This window comes from Gracilinanus agilis, chromosome 2 (genome assembly GCF_016433145.1).
Source record: "Gracilinanus agilis isolate LMUSP501 chromosome 2, AgileGrace, whole genome shotgun sequence".
Taxonomy (NCBI): Eukaryota; Metazoa; Chordata; class Mammalia; order Didelphimorphia; family Didelphidae; genus Gracilinanus; species Gracilinanus agilis.
The window spans coordinates 162,922,014-162,937,620 of NC_058131.1; the positions used below are offsets into that span (position 1 = coordinate 162,922,014).

General features: G+C 39.3%; 1 protein-coding gene across 1 annotated transcript in view; it reads right to left on the minus strand.

Moving 5' to 3' along the window:
- Positions 1-15,229, minus strand: part of LPL (lipoprotein lipase) — a 28,184-nt gene extending 12,955 nt beyond the window's left edge. Inside the window, exons 1-3 of the mRNA XM_044663522.1 lie at positions 14,785-15,229; positions 4,942-5,111; positions 550-729 (exon numbers count right to left, since the gene is read on the minus strand). Of these exons, the coding sequence (XP_044519457.1) occupies positions 550-729; positions 4,942-5,111; positions 14,785-14,875 (441 nt within the window). The 5' untranslated portion in view covers positions 14,876-15,229. The remainder of the gene's footprint in view (positions 1-549; positions 730-4,941; positions 5,112-14,784) is intronic.
- Between the last annotated feature and the right edge of the window lie 378 nt (positions 15,230-15,607).

Genomic DNA, 15,607 nt, shown 5'->3' on the forward strand with positions numbered 1-15,607 from the left:
CAACCTTTTCACTTTCTTCTTTGCTACATAGATTCTCCTGACTCTACTTGACTCCCTTGACTGTTTCTCTCCTACTCTGTGCCCTTCCAGAGGGTTGGCACATTGTTAACACCATGGTGCTTAGGACAGAAGGGATGCCAAAGACCAGCCTTGGGTTAAATTTGTGAAGGAAAACAAAATGGCACTCTTGCCCTCCCCAGGGGAATTTGAATTTTAACTATGGAATTTTAGGCATTAAGTCAATGAATAGGGTGTGGGTTGAGGTCAATAGGAGGTTGGTTCTTCCCTATGTCCCTGAAATGACTCTGTATATTCCTATTCCACCTACTTAGTCTCAATAAATCTGCATACTGGGCAGAGCAGAAGTATAATTTTATCAAATAGTTTTACAAGGCCGAAAGATCACAGAAAAACATCAATTTTGGAAGAGATCTAAATTGTCTTAAAGGGATATACATACACGTGAAAAAAGGAGGAGGAAGAACCCTAACCAGTGTTGAACTCTAGTATGAATTGTATGCCATGATATACTCTTTCATGTATGCTTACCGACAGCCAATTGATAAATCTGGCAACGTCTTGTCCCACCACCTTTGTGTAACCGGCAGATACTGGATAATGCTGTTGGGCTCTCGACAGCCAATCGACTACAATGACATTGGAGTCTGGTTCCCTCTTGAACAGAGCCCCTACAAGTTTGGGCACCCAGCTCTCATACATTCCCGTCACCTGGAAAAGAAAACGAAGTTTACCTGTTAACATCATACTTTTTTAAAATTTCAACCTAGAATTTGCTACAGAAAGGGTAACTCAAGCTATCCATGCCCCATTGTACTCCACTGGTATTGACCCAGAGTCAAAAGATATAGAAGAAGGTCCTATCCCCTAGGGTGTTCTCCCTATGGGAGACTTCTAGGAGGATGAGGACAACAATGCCAATGGATAAGTAGACTAGATGAGCTACAATCCGCATCATTGGAGGGAGTATGGAAATCAGTGCGATAATGGCTCCATCATAGTGTAGGGAAAAGAAAGAATCAGGAAAGCTCAGACACTTGATAAATAAATATGGTCATTCTCTTCAGTTCAGTACAGCAAAGCTACATTAAGTGCCTATTGTGAGCAAGGCACTGTATGGAGCACTGGAGGTGCAAAACCAAATACACGAAGGGAATAAATATTTATATAGTACCTCCTATGTGCTAAGAACTTTTTGCAATCATTATCTCATCTTGATTCTCACAACAATCCTGCTCTTTTACATTTGAAGTAAGGCAAATTGAAGGTTAAGTGACTTGTCCAAAGGCACACTGCTAGTAAATGTCTAAGGCTGGATTTGAACTCAAGTCTACCTGACTCGGGACCCAGAACTCTATTCACTTCACCACCTAGCATCCTTGAGGGGATTACATTCCATTGGAGAGTTATAACATCTATTCAAATGAGTACAGTATGAGAAAACCTGAGAAGGGAGGGAACATTAAGATCTCATTAAAAGAAAGGAGTTTTTACAGAGGAGATGGCCCCTGCATTGTGACTTGAAAGAAGAAAAGCATTCTGAAAGGTAGGGATAAGGAGAGAAGCTATTTCAGATTTGTTGAAATGCAGAAAGTCAGGGGTTGGAGTTTCCGGTCTACTTGGATTCTGCTTGTTTGTGAGGCAGATGAGCATGAAATAAGACTGGAAATGTAGGTAGAAGACTATTATGAGGGGCATGACATTCTTGCCAAAGGAATATAGGCAATGGTACTGTGCCAGGCAAATTTTGTTCTCCTGGTTTGTTTAGGAAAGTCTTTTTATCTCAGGTAAATCTTTACCCAGGCTTAATTAGAATGATCAACCCATATCCAAATTAATGAGGTCTGATTGCATTATACTGTCCTTGAAATTGGTTTCATTCACTTTTGGAAGCTGCCAACTAGAAATACTTTATTAGATTACTTTATTCATTTTTACAAATTTTAATATGATAATCACATAATTTTCTATTCTTCTGTCCCATCCTACTTCACACACTGTTCAAACTTGGTTAATTTATTATGTGCCAAATCAATTCAATATTACTGAGCATCTATTAAATATGGAGTAGAAATTAGCCTTAAAAACCATTTCTTAAAGGTTATTCCCTAAACATAAATAGGAGATATTTCTCAGTGTAGAAAACAGGTAGAATAATAATCTCTAACTCCAAAATAAAGGGATTCCATCAGCACCAGTTGGTACTTTGTAGGGCTGGCATGTGATTATGCTAAACTGGCTTTCATTGTTCCTGATACAATCAATTCTTTTTTTTTTTTAACCTTTTAAAAAACCCTTTAATATGCAACATATCCTCCTTTGGTTGAAACCATGTTTTTACATATTTTGCATTTAATTCATGTTTTTGACACATGTTCTGTAATTGTCATAAAACCCCACTTTTATCGTATTGGATATTAAGCATGTCTTTGACAAAGATTCAATCAGTTTTTAAAAGAATAAAGAAAGCTGGGTTCTAGAACCATCTCTAGTTGGAGTAAATGGACCCCAGTGATCTTAAGTAAGCCCCTTTTATCTCTCTGGGTTTGTTTTGTCATCTGTAAAGTGGAGATAATACAACATGTCATACTTAACTCTCAGGGCTATTAGCACCGTAACATCATAGATTAGAGCTGGAAAAGACATTATGGGCCATCTAAAATAGGCACTCTCATTTACAGATAAAGAACTGGAGATTGAAAAGAGATAAAGAACTGTAAATGGTTCCATAACCTGGTATTACTTAAAAGACCAATAGAAATCTTTTTGAATCCTGTCTTAGCAATCTGCTGCTTAATTTTCTCTGCCTTCCCCCACAGTGTGCACCTCCAGCTTCTTAAACTTGGCTTAATAGGCCTGCCCCTGCCTTGCCCTCAGAATCTTCTCCAATGGTGCAATGGCACCCTTAGCAGCAGCCTTCTTTCAGGAGGGGATGATGTCATACTCGCAGAATGCAAGGTTAATCGCTCCCAAAGCGGGTGAGACCCTCCTTCTTCACAATGAGGTCCCTGTATTTTGGAGCTGGTCAGGCAAAATCCAGGCAAATGGCAGGGCTCCAATACAGCTGCTTCTAAAGGGCTTTCTGTGCTTGGTTAGATGTGTGCTACATACTAAGCATTCTTTTGGCTTCTGCGTGATAGAGTTGGTGAGATCCCTTCAGTCCCCTGCTTTGCACAGAAGAGCAGCTTCCCTTTGTACAAGTGTCAAATCTGGCAGGAGAATCTCGTCTGTGCTTGACCCCAGGTGCAATAGTTTTCTTGAAACTATTAACCTTTCCAAATCAGGTAACCAGGGTAAGCAACTCAGCAGACATCTCCCATGCCCTAAAGGCTAGACAGAGGGTGTACCCTTTTCAATGGAATCATAATCCAATCTCAAGCTCAGATAATCATACAAGTCAGAGCTTGCTGTTCAGTTGTTTCAGTCCTGTCCCACACTTTATGGTCCCAATTGGAATTTTCTTGGCAAAGATACCAAGGTGGTTGGCCCTTTCCTTCTCCAGCCCATTTTACAGATGAGGAAACTGAGGTAAATAGGGCTACGTGACTTGTCCAGGGTCTCAGAACTAACATCTAAAGACAGATTTGAATTCAGGTCTTCTAGACTCCAGGTCTAGCACAATATTCACTGAGCTACCTCACTACCCCACCTTACCCAGAGTAATGTTTACCCAAATAAATGTTTATTGATTGACTGACTGAACCTTTCTTTGTCTCAGTTTCCTCATCAGTTAAAATGGAGATTGAATAACATCCACCTTCAAGGTTGCTATGAGAATAAAATGAGATTTTACTGGTAAAATTATTCACAAATCTTAAAGCAGATTTAAAAGTCAGCTGAGTCAATGTAGACCTTCATGAAAATAGAAATACAAATCAAAGCTATATTGGACAGGAGAGCACTTTTCAAAAAAAAAGGTGAAATGGGAGACATCATGTAGGGCAATAACGTCTAAATATTAAATCTATTGTGTTTCTTGAACTAAAACTTAAACAATACAATTGTAGAATACTGCAATAAAGCAAAAACCTTAAGAGATTCATCTTTTTATAGTTGAAGAAACCAAGGCCTAAAGAGAGACCCAGGTGATTTGAATAAGAAGGGCAACAAATAAGTGGCTGTGACAGAGTTCCTGACTCCCAGGCCAGTGCTCATTCATTTAGATAAATGCTAACAGCACAGATCTGTCAATTCAATGAAATTAATTCATTTATTCAGAGATTCGTTTACTACCTAAAACTATTTCAAGGTATACATTCATATCTAACAAGCTAATATTTATAATAAAAATATTGTTTATCACATTAACAAGAGGTTTTATGGCATGATGATAAACCCACTATATTTATTGACTGTATTGACCACTCTTCCACCAATCACATAAAAATTATTGCTAGTAATATTAAATTGTGCTTATGGAAAAGGCGCTGAAGTTCTGTATTGAAAGAAAATATGGCCAAATCCACGTTCATTCTTTCATTCATTTCCCTGGCTCTCCTGTCTTCATAATCTTTTAGTATCAATTTCAAGGACCATAACCCATGAGATTAGGGAGAGAAAGCCTCATAACTTAAAAAAATTATCATATAAAAACCTTTTTAAAATGGGCAATGAAATGACCGGGGGTCTTGAATTAGCAAAAAACAAACAAATATTAGTGTCTGGAAAATTAAAATGCCTATTCTCTTCTTTGGGACAAATTTATGAACATGTGAAGAGAACAGTTAGCAATGACTTGGAACATGTCACAATGCTCACAAAATAGCAGGCTTAAAAAAAAAAAAAGGGCAGTAGAGAACCCTGCAAAAGCATTGACCAAATGTAGGTCTAATACCTGGATTTCATCATTATCTACTTTGACCCTGGGATTGTAGAAGCTCAGTAGAGCCCCCTTCCCAGGGCATGCTGGGCGTGCTTTCTTACCGTCCATCCATGAATCACCACAAAGGTTTTGCTGCTATGATTGAAGTTACAGCCAGCCACAGAATTGATGTCTCCAGGAACCAGGTGGCATCTATCTTCAGTGATTTCCTCTGGTGTCCTCAGAGCAAATTTGCTTTCAATGTCTTCAAAATTTTCATTTCCTCTTCTTCCTGTTAGTGGAAAAGATAATGGATGAGCATTGTGTTTGATAAGACCATGCCATGGACCCAAGGATAAGGAAGTTTGTTGGTAGAATCCACCAATTTATAAATAATGCTTTGAAAACAGAAAAGGAAAATAATAATTTTATTAATTCAATTCAATCCAAAACCTTTATGAAGCACCAAGGAAGGTATGGTGACTATAATTACAAAGATTTTTTTTAAAATAATGCCTTTTAAAGGGCTTGCATTTAAGGGTGAGAGGGATGAATCGTTTTATGTGGAAAAACTAGATCCCCCTTTCAAAACCTAAAACTCCTTCCCCTAAATATCCTTTTGCATTTCTGTCTATGCAGTCTTCCACAGGAGGTCAAAGTTAAGGCAAGAAAAGTTATTTATTGCTTCTTAGGAGTTAAATCAAAACTGAGACAGCTGGGAATGAGATGCATTGAATGAATCATCTGTGAAGGGGTTGGCCATAGAATTTAATGTCACAAAAACTACCCTTGGTGTCATAAGGAGAGATAATATGGTTTATTAGACAGTGAGACTTGGAGCTAGGAAGACCAAGTTCAAGTTATACACTCATATTGACTACATGGCCTTGGGCAAGTCACTTAACCTCTAGGCAGTTTTTCAATCAGTATTTATTAAGGATCCATTCTCTAAGTGGCAGAGAAGGTACCTACCAAAATCAGCAAAAGAAATTAGTCCCATTACTAATAAAAAAGAAGGTGCAATTTCTATCCATATTATAGAAACACACAAGAATATACCAGAATGGATATTCTGAGAAAAATCAGTCAAACATCTTGCCTGAAGTTTATAACCCAGTGTTAGGTAAGGAGAATCTGTACATATCTGTAGGGGAAATCATAGGCTTTTTTGTTTATCTGTTGACAAATTATTCCTTTCCATTTATTGCTAAGCTATTCTTTAAGAGGCCAACAATGTCTTTATGGTTGGAATTTGCTACCATTCTGAAACCTTAGCAGCCTTTGGAATTCTAGCAAGCATTATGTCAGTTCCCATTTATTTTTCTAACAAGAACAATAGGAAACTTGTTGATTTAAGAAATAATTAGACTTGTAAAGAGAGACCTGGTGAAGATCAATAACAGTGCTAATAACAGGAACCCAAAGATTACCAAGGGATCAATAAATTTAGCCTAATATTTTCTTAAGAATGTTCAATGATTTTATTTCAGTTGTAATAATCTGTTACCCAAATCAAACACTCTAATAAGTGATTTGTGATTCAGTACCAATGTTTCATTTGAACACCAAAGGCAGCATTCAGGGTGAAAAACCATCCTTGGCAAAAAGATATTCTTATGGAAAGATCTGAATTTTAAATAAGAGTCTGTTCTAGACCCTGGTGAAAAGCCAGTCTTGAATACAATTTTCATTTCAATAAAGACACCAAAAACATACCTGAAATAGCTGCAATCAAATTAAAAAAACATTTCTTAACCTTCTCCTGCCTACCTTTCAGTGTTGTTTGTAAGAAAACTTTTTTTCCAAGCCCTATGTAAATGTAAAAAAAGAAGTGGAAGGAAGGCTGGCCTTCAGCTAGGAAGACCTGAGTTCCAGGTTGGGTTCTGATACCTACTAGAAGTGTCTAAGGGCAAATCACTTAACCTCTTGGAGCTCCCAGATAACTCTTTAAGGCTGGTACAGAAGCATAGCAGCTCCGTTTGGGTGAGAGGGAGTTAAGCAGAGAATTTAGTGAATAGAACTGAAGCATCAGGAAACTGAAGACTGTCAGGATATATTTTAATGTGGAGGAATTCAAGAGTCTTCTTAAATAACTTCTCAACATCCAATTGAAGGGCATGTTCCCCTAGCACAAGTGCCCTTTATTACTGTGTGGGCTCTCTAAGCACAGGGGTCATGCATTATTTCATCTTTGTACCTTCCCCAGCTATGAACACTGTGCTCTACAAATAAAAATAGCCCACAGGTTTCTATGTGTTATGAGAACATTCCCTGCATTCTGGATCTGATTATTTAGACTTAAGTCTCCTTACCCCAAACCAAAATAGATCTTAGCCATGCTCAACTGCTTTCCTGAATTCACTGCAACAGACTTAGTAGATACAAGATTCTGTGTTAAGTTTTGGAATATGATACGTATAATGGTAGGAAGTCTAAAGATTTTTGTTTGGCAAGCACTTAGATATGTAATAAACATTACATACTCTTGTAACCTGTTGTTAGAAACCCCTTTGGGAAATCTGAAATCCAATTACTGTACAGAACTCCCCCAACTTTGTTTTGGCACAAAGGAAGGGTTGAATTTCCCCAGGTGATAGAGCAAAAGCCAATGAGTTCTATTTAATTCACCTCCTTGTGGAAGAGATTTAGAACTTGCTCTTGTGCAGTGAAGGGTAGCTTGGAATGGGGCATAGGAATCAAGAGAATTCATCTTCATTTGTTCAAATATAGCCTCATACATTTACTAGCTATGTGACCCTGAGTGAGTCACTTAACCCCTTTGCCTCAGTTTATTCATCTGTAAAATAAGCTAGGGAAGGAAATGGCAAACTATTCTAGTATCTAATAAGTCATATAGTATCTGAATTAGTTTTGTCACCAACCAACTGTACGACCTTGGGTCCATCATTTCACTTGTGGCATCCTTGGGGTCCCTATAAAATAGAGAAGGTAGACTAGATAATGTTTAAGTTTCCTTCCAATTGAGTTTCAGACTAAGAATGGTGCCTTTTTACATAAAATGATGAGTTTACTGGCTGCCTTTTGTAAAGACAACCAACAAAGCAAAATATTGGAGTCAAGATGTTTACTGATAATTTTATCCCAAATTTGCTTGGACTAATTAATGTTTAACTTCTAACTCAGAAAACTGAGAAGTCCATCAATAAGATATACTAGAGAAAGGTTATTGGATATGCTTGAGAATATGGCTTTTAGTGTTACAATTAACACTGTTGCTTACCTACTACATTTCTTGTTTCCTAAATAAATAGCTAACTCATTGAGGATGTTAATGAGAATAAAATGCTTATCTGTGTTCAGTTGCGTCTGACTCTTTGTGTATCCATTTGGGAATTTTTTGGCAACATTACTTGAATGGTTTCCCATTTCTTTCTCCAGTTAATTTTTAAAATGAAGAACTGGAAAACAGGGTTAAGAGACTCAACCTGGGCTCACACAAGTAGTATATATGCCTAAGACCAGAATTGAAATTAAAGAGACGAGTCTTTCTGACTCCAATCTTGGCTCTCTACCCATTGCTCCACCTAACTGTCCAATGTCTAGGCAGACAATAATTCAGAGATAAGAAATGAGGTTGATATATAAATCAAAATGATTAGGAAATTTTAAAGATGAAAAAACTAATTTATGGGATCTTAATATTAGAACTGGAAAAAGACCTTGACCCAATCCTCTAAAACTTTGCAGGTAAAGAATCTGAGGGTCAGAGATATTAAAGTGCCAGAGGTACCATTTGAACCAGTCCTCTCCTATCTCCAAGTTCAGCATTTTTTCTACTAGGAAAAAGGTTCTTAATCTGAGGTCCATACACTTGTTTATATGTATGTGTGTATATATATATTTGTGTGCACACATTTTTTATACACACACACACAAATATGACTACATTCCAATAAAATTTGTTTCCTTTGTAATTCTAAGGGCTATATTCTAGGCATTTAAAATCATTATTCTGAGAAGAGTTCCATACTAGACTGCCACAGAAAAAGGTTAAAACCCCTGAGTGAGAATCTCAATTACTATTAGAAAAAAGAAGAAGCAGGCATAGGAGAACAGTCTCTGCTAAGCATTCAAGCCAAGGATGGCTTGGATAGGCTAGAAGTTCTTTTCAATGAGCAAGAGAAATGCAGATGACTAAAATAGTCATTTAGTTTACATATTTGCAATCAAGGGTCTTTAGAATCAAGGGTCATTTAAAATGAAATTTCTTCTAGGGTTGCTGTGACCTCTCCAGGAAGAACTAAAGTATTTAAACAATAAGCAGTTTTAAAAAAATTGCTGTGGCTGGAATTTTACTCAGACTGCATCTACTAACTGCCAAAGTAATAGAGTGGATAACTCCAAAAAAAAAAGAGGTAAAAGGGGTGGGAGGAGGGCAAGAAAATTGGTCCAAATTAGTATTTGATGGATTTGGCCTCCTAAATTCAACACTTTCTCAAATCATCATGAGTACAAATTAAATGCTTATTTTAATATTAACTATTCTTCCCCTCCCCCCAGAAAAAAATAGCAAATATTTATTTAAAAGTAGCCAGAAAAGTCATCACTTAAATTCTTAATCAGTGGGATTACCTAAGGCTAAACTTCTTACATTTCTGGAGAAGAGGGATGGGGAAAAGATTACATTAAGAAGTGGATCTAAAACCCTACCATATTTAGCTAATGAAAAAGAAGACACTCATTCTAATGCTTCCTCAGTCTCCCAGATTAACAACAGAAAAGTTGCTGTTTTTAAGGGCCAAGCCAACAGACAAATATGTAAACTAAACAACTCTATTAAAGACTGGACTTTTTTGACTAGAAAGCCTTTTAAACTCCTTTCCATTGTTTATCAGATTACCTAGAGCCTTATTTTTTTTTTTTAATTTCCACAATAAGGGAGTTGGCCTTACTGTATTCTAATATCCTTTAACTGAGATTGTTTGTCCTTTATCCACCTGGAATCAATGAACTCAGAGCTACTTTGATTATCAAGGTTGCTTCCAAAAGCAGGTTCACTCTGCTGTAATTTGGGAAAAGGGCTGGGGCAAGGAAAAAACCAGTTATCTACACTTATTTCACCACCATTACAAGTATTCATTGGATCCTAGATTTATTCTACAAGACTGTAACCTCCTTTGGGGGAAAGGATGTGGTTTTTTTTTAACTTTCTATCCTCATTGCCTGCAACATTGTGGGCACATAATAGCAACAGTTGGTGAGTTTAAAAAGAACTTGTCGACTCTAGTCGACAAGCCTACAAATATGACAACTAAAATCACTAAGTATACCTAGAAAGATTAAACATTCAAGACTGTATGTTTCTGCTAATTATGCTCACTTAGTTACACATTCAGCAAGAATGGAACTATTCCTTTAAAAGAGCCACAGTCAAAAATAAACAGAATCAATCATGCAAACTCAACTTTGTTCATAAAATATGCTGGAGGGGGGAATTTTTCTAATGAAGGAGACATAAAAATGGTCCAGAAAAGTTATGAGCCAGGAATCAGGAAGTAGGGAAATGTGTGACCTTGGACAAGTCATTCTTATCATGACCTCAGCTTCCTCATCTGTTAAAATGAACAGGTTGTTTTGTATAGAGGAAGCTTACTCAATGTGAAGTCAAAAGATGGATTTGAATCTCTGTTCTGCAACTTACTACCTATGTGAATGTGGGAAACCATCTTGGCTCTGTTTCTTAACCTGTAGACTATTTAATCTCTGAGGTCCCTTCCAGCCTCAAGTCTTGTGAACTAATGAACTCCTCTTTAAGGTTTCTTCCCACTAAAATTCTGTGAACATTTCTGAAATAAACTGGAACTACATCATTAACTTCAAAAACCTTCCAAATATGCCTCCCACTTTGGAAAGGGAGGCACAATGTCAATGCAAGCATAAAAAGGAAAAGCAAACCCAAACTTAGATACATTTTTTAACAAAGATTTCAACCAAGTTCAAATCTTATTTGAATAATGGGACGTCTGCACACTAACATAAACTTATGTTGTTCAGTTGTGTCTGACTCTCCAAGACCCCATTTTGGGGTTTTCTTGGCAAAGATGCTGGAATATTCTTCTCCAGCTCATTTTGCAGATGAAGAACTGAGGTAAACAGGGTAAAGTGACTTGCCCAGTGTCAGACAGCTAGTAAGTGTCTGAGGTCAGTGGTGATGAGTCTTACTGATTCCAGTCCCAGTGGTCTATCACCGAGCCACCTAGCTTCCCCCAAATAAAATTATGACAGCATTCTAAAACTTTTTTACTGACAAGATTTCCAAAATCATGTCTCTAGAATGTTGTTATCTTCCCAGACTGCTAAACTATTCATTCTCTGATGTCTTCCTCTTCTTAGTCCTGCAAAGAAGTATCAGTATTATAAAAATACTTAGCAATCATTGCCTCAAATCTCAAATGACCCTTTCCCTTTCCTTTGTTTAGCCTTCACTTTGAGGGCTTAAACTTCTTAAACATTAAGGTAAATTACAGGCTGTCTTTGTAGTGACAAAGTAGATGCTTGGAATTAGAGGGGGAAAACAAGCCTTTGAAAAGGTTATAAATTTATGAGGGTCTTTATTACAGATTTACAGAACTGGGAATAAAGACTTCTCTAGATAGTTAATTTTCTTTCATGTAAAAAGGAACATCCAGGATGGTGATAGAAAAGACAGGGTAGATTTCCACCTCTCTCCTGCCTCAGTCTCTCCCTCTTCCATCTTGTCTCCTTTTCAATAAAAATATCAATCAGTCTTATGTCTATTTCTTCTCTCTCTTATGTACATGTATTTTTTATATGTATATATACTATGTATATCTCTTTTCTCAGCTTTCTTAATTGTCAAATGCAGAGTTAATCTTGATGATCCCTAAGGCTCTTTTAGAGCCTTAAGATTCTAATATGTTTTATCTAAGAAACCATTTGTCCAACTATATAGCAAGCAACAAAGGCAGCCTGAAAAAGTGAGTGGATAGGACAGTCTCATAGTCAGGAACACCTGAGTTAAGACCAGTCTCCTACAAATACTTAGTTCTTCAACATAAGGTAAAAGCTGTCAACATCACAATGCCCCAGGCAGTTCTCTAAATAGAGGTTCTTAATTTGGGGTGAATGAACTTACTTTAAAAATATTTAAAACCCGGGCAGCTGGGTAGCTCAGTGGATTGAGAGCCAGGCCTAGAGACGGGAGGTCCTAGGTTCAAATCCAACCTCAGACACTTCCCAGCTGTGTGACTCTGGGCAAGTCACTTGACCCCCATTGCCTACCCTTACCACTCTTCCACCTATAAGTCAATACACAGAAGTTAAGGGTTAAAAAAAATATTTAAAACCAGTGGAAATGTGCATTTGAGATGGGGGGGTGGGGGTGAAGGGGGTGTGAAGGGGAAAATAAAAACATGAATCATGGAATCATGGAAAATATTTCTAAAAAAATAAAATATTTAAATCTTAAAAAAATATTTAAAAACTATAATTTTAGGCATTTACAAACACCTTAGGGGAGCTGAAGACCATCAGATTGCCATAGAGGTCCACAACATATAAACAATGAATTAAGAAGGATCTCTGCTGCTAGACAAGAAGTTAAAGATGAAGTAATGGTCTACATTGGTTGAGTGAGTTTCCACACTGGGAATCTCTTGAACCAATGAAGTCACTGGTTCTCTGGGGGGGGGGGGGGGATGTAAAAAAGGACACAAAAAAGGACACATCAAGAATAAATGAATATTTGTAGGAAACTACTATGCTAAATGACACAACCCAGATCCTCTGACTAAAAATTCTGAGGTCATCCCAAAATCGACAGTGGCTAAGATCAAGCCATTAGAAAGTAGTGGCTCTCTGCCACCTTCACAAGCTATTTCTAATCAGATCTATGTAAGGAGTGTTGCAGGTGAAGCTAAAAGTAGCTACTCTAGAAGTATAGGAAAAGGAACCTGGGGGAGTGAAGTCACCTTCCTCAGGAACAGTCCTGGCAGCTTCTCTCTGGCAGGAACTAGTTTTGAATCTGCAAAAGAAGCATCTATTTACCTTAAATGATCCTAGCACTACACCACAGGAGGGGCAGATCCTCACCAATTCCTCATTTTACAGAGGAGCCGCTGGAGCAGTAAAGAACTTGCCCAAATTATTATGGTCTTTTAAATCTACTAGTAAAATTAACAGCTAACCTCTGATGAGTTAATAATATTACACACACACACACACACACACACACACACACACACACACACACACACACTGAATCTATATGGGGGGAGGGAGGAAAACTTGTCAAATTTTTATTTTTTTATTTTAGAATTTGAATTCAACCCAGTTTGTGCCCATTATCTTTTCTAGTGTTTTTCGTGAGGCAGACTCCAAAAAGTCAGGCATGACACTCAAGATCTTTCAGTGAATGTTCCTGCTTTCTACCTCATTAGCAAGAGTAACTTCTTCCAATCTCAAATTAAATCGAACGTTAAAATACACTCATTCATTTTCTCTCTCTCTCTCTCTCTCTCTTTCACACACACACACACACACACACACACACACACACACACACACACACACACACACACTCCCATTCTAAGCTCAGACTAGCCGAATGATCAGACATAGGATCTCTTAATCGCAGCACGTGGCCTCGCTGAGACATTAAAAAATAAAATAAAACTCTCAGTATAAGACCTAAGGGATTGGGAAGACTGACTTTCCCTTTCTTTTTCTTTCCCAGAATATTATTTCAATTACTCAGACTGTCTGGCTCTATTGTGGGCAAAGCTTTTGCCCTAGAAGAAACTTTGCAACTCTTTACAATTAAAGACAGAAGCTTGGCGTCTAGTTCCAGACTGCAATTACTTGCAATTTAGCTGCTCTCTAGGAAGAGCAAAAAGCACCCCGACTTGGCCGTGTCCATCCGAGCTCTGAAACCACGCTCTTAGACCTAGCGGCCAACAGGAGTCCACGTGGCACGGGACTCACAGTCCACTGGGGCAGCCCCACGCGCCGAGCTAGCAGGCTCCTCGGCTTTGGAAGTCTGACTGCTAGTACACCTCTTAAGTCTCTGCAGCAAGGCACCCCATCGATCCCTGATTGTGCTTTTCCTAGACTTCTGTTAAGTTCTAACAGCATCATAAGCTTTTTGAGTTTGGAGACATTTCTAGGAAAGCTTCCCGTGCACCATCACTTTCTGCAACCAAAGGGTAGTTTGAAGGGATTTCCTGCATATTCTTCCCTCCCCCCCAGTCCACATGGAGTTAGGAGAGCGCGCGACCGCCAGCTTCTCCTAGAAATGCAGGCATTCTTTCCTGATTCGTCCCTCAGAAACTCCTCATTCTTTTCCCCGCCCCTCGGATCTTCTGGGAAGACTGAGACCTTCCCTCTTGCCCCAAGGCCTGAGCTGAGCTGTGCGGAGCTGAACTAAGCTGCCTCTGCCAGCCACAACTAGGGTCACCTTGGCCGGCGTTCCTCTCATTCTTGCGCTCCCAGCTCTGTGGGGTTACCGCCGGTCACCACCATCCGGGGCCCTTCCCCTCCCACGTCCCGCCCCTCACACTCCCTCAGACCACCACTGGCCGGCCAGTGCTCATCCCGAGCGACTACGGTGTACCTCAGCCAAGGCAACTGACTCTTAAGCACCAGAAGCTGCAGACGCCGGGTTGCAGCGGCCGCGCGGAAACCCGGAGTGAGGGTGATAACCAGAACAAACCATCTATCAAGTCCAGTCTTACAACCATCAGAGAAAAAAACAACTGTGCACCCCTCAACCCCGGCTCCAGGCAGCCGTCTCCCCAAGGGGCTGCCAGTCAATGCCCTATCAATCTCTGCTTTCACCCCCAGTACCCCTTTCCTTAACCGTTTCTCTGGTGTGCATCAGGTTCGTCCTTCCATCCTCCTCCAGCCTCTCACTTCCGCAGCCCCGCAAACTTGCAAGCGAAGTTGGGTCTGCTGGGGAAAGGAGTGGGGCAGGAGGTGAAACTTACTGTTCGAGCCGGCAGCGGCCACCCCTCTGGATGTGACCAGACTCTGGAAGCACAAGCCTAGGACGACCAGGATCAATGCTTTGCCTTCCATCTCTGCACGCTTCCCTCTCAGCTGGCGCTGGACTGCAGGGGCTCGGCTGGGGGCGGGCTGGGGAAGCCTCTGTGCCGGGCAGAGCAAAGTTGCCCTTTAAAGTGAGGGAAGGGCTCCCAAGTCAGGAGTCTGACACGATTGCTACTCCGGGGCTTTTTATGTGACTGGAAATATGCAAATAAACCTCATCACCTATTGGCTATAAAATCATAAGTTGGGGGGAGGGCCCTAAATTCACTTCCAAATATTTGAGCAAACTGTAATACGAATCAACCCTGCCAGCAAGAAGAGGGGGAAAGGGCAGGAAGCGAAATTTGTTTTCTGTGCGCATTTGCCCCTTGCTTTTCCACAGGTGGCTGATTCCCTAGGGTATTACATAATTACTAATATAAAAAAAAAGGATAAAAATATATAATGAGTTGTGTTCGGAAAGTTTTTCGTTGATTTTGTTATGTTGAAAGTTATACTGTTAAGCTGTGGCTTATACTGTTAAGGCAGTGGCTTTGTCCTGAGCAAAGAGAATCTTTGGCCTATTCTCAGCTTTTAAAGTTATTCTTTCTACCTTTTCTCTCCCTCCAGGCAATTCTCTGGGATTATGTGGTGGTTGTGAAGGGCCTCAAATTAGTTTGCAAGATGTGCTTCGGTGTTTTAATATGAAGGGTGCATCCAGTACCTACTGGACCAGACTTACTCAGTTTCCCCTTTGTCCTATTAAAATGCTGGGCCATCTGA